This window comes from Neoarius graeffei, chromosome 18 (assembly GCF_027579695.1).
Source record: "Neoarius graeffei isolate fNeoGra1 chromosome 18, fNeoGra1.pri, whole genome shotgun sequence".
Lineage (NCBI taxonomy): Eukaryota > Metazoa > Chordata > Actinopteri > Siluriformes > Ariidae > Neoarius > Neoarius graeffei.
In genome coordinates this window covers 44,022,191-44,028,190 of record NC_083586.1, presented here as the reverse complement: position 1 = coordinate 44,028,190, position 6,000 = coordinate 44,022,191, and the positions used below count along the sequence as shown (strand labels likewise).

The window sequence follows — 6,000 nt, the reverse complement described above, 5'->3', positions numbered from 1 at the left end:
TTTTAGCGATCAATATATACTCACTCTCTCTTTCAATATGTCTCTCTGTCTTGGTCTCTAACTCGGCTATGGACAGTGGTTAAAAGCTCCGAGACTGATGAACAGCCATAAAATCTTTGGAAACAAGACAATAAATGTATGAAAGTAGATGAGAGGCTCTGATCCGAAATGTCTGAGGATGCAAGCAAAGAAAGACAAAGAGGAGAAATAAAGAATGTAAAAGGAAAGGAGACAATGCAAACTGTTGAGATGTGAGACAAGTATATCCTATACTTATCTTTAAGCACTGCACTATAAGAATGATGTAATTAGGCGTACTTGTACAATCATTCCTTGAGCTACGTGACACTTACTGTACATAAACCCTTCATGACAACTGACAAGTCTATATTATCGATTACTATTCCAACAGCAGTCAATTTTTGAAGTCAAGCTAAATTCAGTGACTGACATTTATGCTGTCGACGTTTTTCCGCCTGAACGTCATGACGGCTGAGTTTGTAGCTTAGCGTACTGCTGTTATGTCCGACTGACAACAGTGAGAACAGTGCTGCATAATGAATGTCATTAAATAATACTGACCTGACAACGCTGGCGAGGAAAAAGGCGAGTTTTTTCCTGTAGTGTGTATATACTGTATATACGGAGGGGTGAAAAAAGCTGTTTTATTAAAAGCATAAAAGTTTACATTCTTTCCTCCTGGGAAAAAAAGATGTTACATACAGCAATGTAAACTTTTCTAGTGTCGAGATTTTAAATAAAGCAGACGCGCAACAACTTCCCAACCCCCACCACTCAACCCTGAGAACCTGGTGGTTACTTGAGAACTCCGTATACACTGCAAAAAAAAAAAAAAAAACCTTTAATATGGGTGAATTTACCTAATATTTCTTATTAGAACACATAAGATTATTTACGTATTTAGCTTACTTTTAAACGCCTTTACTCATTTCAAGCTTTAAATTTTCTTATTCGATTGGCAGATATAATTTTGCTTCCTTCTAGAAATTAAATGCTTAAAATTGCCTACATTTTCTGTTGCCAATAGAAAAGAAAACTTAAAGCTTGAAATAGGTAAAAGCCTCTAAAAGTAAGCTAAACAATCTTATATTTGAGCTCTAATAAGAAATATTAGATAAATTCACCCATATTAAAGATCCTCTTAAGATATTTTTTGCAGTGTATTTAATTACTTTCCAATGATCAATATCATTAAAATGATGTGTAAACGGTTATTTCACACGTCGTAGGCCAGATTCAATTATTTTGCTCTTTCAAATGAAAAAGCCCCATTTTTTTGACCATTTTCGTTTGAATTTTCTAGCAGTAAAAGAAGTGAGAGTAAAAGTGAGGAGGCGTGAGAAAGGGTTGAAGGAGGGCGGGGCTTCCACTGGTGTTAGTTAATTGCTGTGTCCAAAACCACCCTCATTCACTATATAGGGAATTACTATATAGAGGACTATATAGTGAGCTCATTGGTAAAATAAAAAAAAACACTTTCGGACACTACTCCGCTACGCCATTATTTACATCATTACTGTCGCACAATTAAAACGTGCCAGATCAGTCGGCTGGTGGGTTTTCAAAAATAATAAATACATGCGTGTTTTTGTGATAAATCCATATTATACTGAGCGCATTTACCACATTAATAAATACAAAGTACTTTGTGTCTGCTGCATCGTTCAGTTCTTTTAAATCAAGCCTGAATACTTTCTTCTCTGCCGCTGCCTTTTATCAAATCAAACCTGAGACACTTGATTAATTCCTCGCTCTGCACTGTAACTTTTATTCTTGTATTTTTTCTGTCTTATTCTATTTTAGCTTATTTTCTATTCTCTTACTATTTTTAATTGTACTTGAATGTCTATTTATAATGTTTCTTCCTCCATCCGTTCACCCCAACACACTACAATATTACTGCCATTCTTTCAGCGCGACCGCAATGCATGATGGGATATCTTGCTTGGTTAGTGACCATCGGTTGTACAGTACTTTTCACGATGCATTGTGGGATGCTAGGAGTGCACTACATAGGGTGTAATGATTCTCACTATACATTCGGACAGCACTACAAAATGGCGAACTCACTATATAGTCCACTATATAGTGAGTGATTTCAGACACAGCAAATATATCAGATCAAGATACTTCCAGGGCTGTCAATCATTCTAGATTCATATGTTGACCAGCTCGTGTGCTGTTATTACAGGAGAGAAAAAAAAAAAAAGTTTGTTTTTTTTTGTGAATTTTTGAGCGGTAACTCGTAGCAATGTACTCTGATATTAGAATGCAGAATTACTTTAATTAAAATGCGTAAATTTTGTTGGTCCCGAAGTATATTTCTTATAAATGTTAACCATTAATATATGTTACATTACCATGACAAAATGAAAACTTTCTGTAATTTTTCCTTGCGCGTTTAACAGAAATAATTTATGACATTCATTCAAATGAGGGGAAGCAGTGATCATGTCAAAATACAAACTCGTGTCTACTAAATGTCATTTAATTCACGTGTTATGTCAAAATCAACATCAGAAGTGATGAGAGCAGACATCCGACATTCTGACTTAGCCTTCGTAACCGTTGTCATGAAGGTCTTATGTATACGTGTGCGTCATGAAGCCTTAACGTAAAAGTTCTACCAAGACAACAGAACTAATACAAAATGCATCACAGAAACATTACCTTATACTCAGCTATTGTACGAATATTCACATACTTGTTCTATTTTATGAGTCAAATGCTTAATAGATGCTTGGAAATCCAAAATGGCTTCTCTTTACTATGGGGTAAATTAATTAAAGGGAAGTGCTACATAGTGAATAGTAACCATCTGAGGTGTAGCCAATGAACAGGCTGATTAAGTGACATCAATGAAAGTCCACCGGACAAACAGAACGATGATCAGGCAGTTTACAATGACGGTATGAAGCTAGCTGAGCGACACAAGACTCCGAACTGAGGCTCAACACAGAAATCGAACCTTGTCAATAAAAACATACGAGTCAAATAAATATAGTACAGCTTGCTGCCATAATTTGGTAATAAAAATAATAAATCAATCTTCTCAAGGAGTCTCGTGTGGCTTCGCTGGCCATAGCAGATGTTATGAGAACTACACTACTGCTATCCATCTCAATTTAAAAAATGAGTCTTCAACCAGCAACTCCATTCATCAATCCAAGCCGAAATATTTATACTATACCAAAATATAGTCAGATCTATACAATATAGTACAGTATGGTAATAGAGGAAAAACTGATCTGCAATCAGCCTAAAAGGGAACCGTCTACCATCCAGCCGTCTGCTGGTGCAGCGTGTGAACTTAAGGCAGTGCGGTGGGATTCGTCTAATGCCATCATGTGCCCGTTCCCTGCTCCCTCAAATCAGTATAAGGCAAGAAGAACACTAGTTTACTCCGTTTGTCGATTATTTTACAACCTTTGGTGTCCAGACCACAGTATGAAGCATGGGAAATGTTATGGCATTAAGGCAGAAGAACATGGATGCTAAGGTACAGTTGATAGTAAGGTTTGTCAGCAAAGCTTTACCCCCCTCCCAAAAAAAAAAAAAAAAAACTAAAGAAAGGCATTTTAATGGGTTAGGAAAAGGAAGTGTTAATATAAATAGCTATAGTGCATCTCTACTATAAGCACCTACACCACACTCGGTTTTAGACGTTTTCTAGCAATCAAATTAAAATGATAACTCATACAAGCTACTCTAGTGGTGCAATTATATTATAAATGACAAAGCTGTGACAGTCCAGTTCTAGCTTGTCTCATATCTCTCAAACACACACATACTACACACACACACACACACCCCTATGGCATTCTTGACGAGCTCTATCTACTGGAGCAAAGATGCAATGACAGCCAAAGTTCAGCCACTTACAATTCAACATAACGGCGTCTTTTATGGAGTGTTCTTCAAAAACAGAGTTGCGCAACGGCAACACCCGTTTGTTCTACAAACAAAAAATATATGAAAGAAAGAAGGGGGGAAAAAACAAGAAGGGAAGGGAAGAAAATTCAAGAGAAAAAAGTGTGAGGATCTGTCTACAGTCAAGTTAGATACACTTACTGGACCTGTACACCTGCACGTTCATGCAGTAACTTACTCAACCAATCATGCGGCAGCAGCACAATGCATAAAATCAGGCAGTTACAGTTCAGAACCTCAGTGAACGTTCACATCAGATATCAGAATGGTGAAGAAAAAAAAAAAGGATCTCAGTGATTTGATGGGATGCTCTTTCGAGTTTATACAAAATGGTGTGGAAAACAAACGAACAAATACATCCAGAGGAGAATACAGAATAGTTTGAGCTGACAGGAAGGTTTTGGGATTCAAATAACCACTCTTTACAAACATGGTGAGCAGAAAAGCATCTCAGCAGGTCAAGACTTGAGGTGGATGGGCTACAACAGCTGAAGACCATATCTGGTTCCACTTCTGTCAGCCAGGAACAGGAATCTGAGGCTACAGTGGGCGCAAAAAACAATCACCTGGTCTTTTCCCAGTGAATGGCCATGTGATTGGTTGATCGGACAATTGTATGAATGAGCAGGTGTACAGTTGTCGCTTATATATCTCCACATTCAGATCATTTCCATCAAGAGGGAAAGATGTATACTATATTATAGCTGCTCAGTGCCAGGATATTATTTCCAAGTGATATTGACATGGGAGGTATGATTGAGGGTAACACACACAAACACAAACGAACACATACACAGGGTATTAAGGTAAAAAAGGCCCCTTAACACAGCACTTTGAACACTCCCATGGATCTGCTGGCCCATTTAAGCCTGGCTCCAAACCACCAGCCAACACCCAGGCTTGTTGCTGTGTGCTGCCTTGGCGAACAGGGTGTGTACGTCGGGTGAATACTTTAACAAGCCTTTAACAATTGCAATTTCAGGATCAGTCTGTGTGCTAATGTGCATTGCAAGTCTCAATGTTAGCTTAGACTTTCATTTCAAATGGAAGTTTCACACCCAGGTGCAGCGTAAGCATATGCCATCCCGGACAGCCTGGGGTTTCCCCCAAATCGGAAGAAAGGGCGGAAAGTGCAGTAGTCAGGGCCACCCCCCCAGCGGGTGTACATCACTTTTTTACGAGGGGAAGATTCAGACCTGTGATGGGCGTGGCTTTGATCCTCATCACCGCCCCGTTTGTGGACAGGTGGAGTGTGGATAGAGGACAGAGGGGTAAACTCCGACAGCTGACCTTTATAAAGCTTGTCTGCATTCTGTAGAGAGCACAGAGAGAGAAAAAAATACAAAAGAGAAGGGAGAAATATATAGAAAACAAAAAGAGAGAGAGATGTATGAGAGACATGGTAGCGAGTGGTCACATACAAATGCAACATGCACAAGCAACGGACAAACACACGAGTGTTTACAAGCGCAAGTTAAACCAAAATCACCCACAAGGCCCCAAAACAAAAATGGCAAAAACACATCATGCATTTAAGAAAATCAGTGTCTGAGGTTCGAGTGGACAGTCCTAGAAGGCACTGACATGGATATAAAAATCAATACTCAATCAATGCTTATTCAACCGTTAGGGTTGGTTAGTTATCTCTCTCTCTCTCTCTCTGGCATACCGTATCATTGCAGTGACGTGACCGCTCTGATGGCTTTTACCAGCCATCAAAGTTTCTAGGGAAGAATTACAGTCATGGTTTCCCGTTGCTTTCTAGATTAGAAGGTTCAAGATTAGGTGGTTTTCTCCTCTCAACCAGTCTCACACACACCCCTATGGGCAATTTAGAGTCACCAGTTAACCTAACCGCATGTCTTTGGACTGTGGGGGAAACTGGAGCACCCGAAGAAAACCCACGCAGACACGGAGAACATGCAAACTCCACACAGAAAGGCCCCCGTCAGCCATGAAGCTCGAACCTGGAACCTTCTTGCTGTGAGGCGACAGTGCTAACCACTACACCACCGTGCCACCGCAGGATTGGTTATATGGAGCTAAAAA

At 39.3% G+C, this 6,000-nt stretch overlaps 1 protein-coding gene across 9 annotated transcripts in view; it reads right to left on the bottom strand.

Annotated features, from left to right (window-relative positions):
* Window positions 1-1,129: 1,129 nt before the first annotated feature.
* Window positions 1,130-6,000, bottom strand: part of atp11a (ATPase phospholipid transporting 11A) — a 191,645-nt gene continuing 186,774 nt past the window's right edge. For 6 of the 9 annotated variants that reach the window (XM_060898855.1, XM_060898856.1, XM_060898857.1 and 3 more), the window contains one exon: window positions 1,130-5,263. In XM_060898855.1, coding sequence (XP_060754838.1) covers window positions 4,991-5,263 — 273 coding nt within the window. In that variant the 3' untranslated portion in view covers window positions 1,130-4,990. The remainder of the gene's footprint in view (window positions 5,264-6,000) is intronic. The other 3 variants (XM_060898860.1, XM_060898861.1, XM_060898859.1) reach the window with 2 other exon arrangements.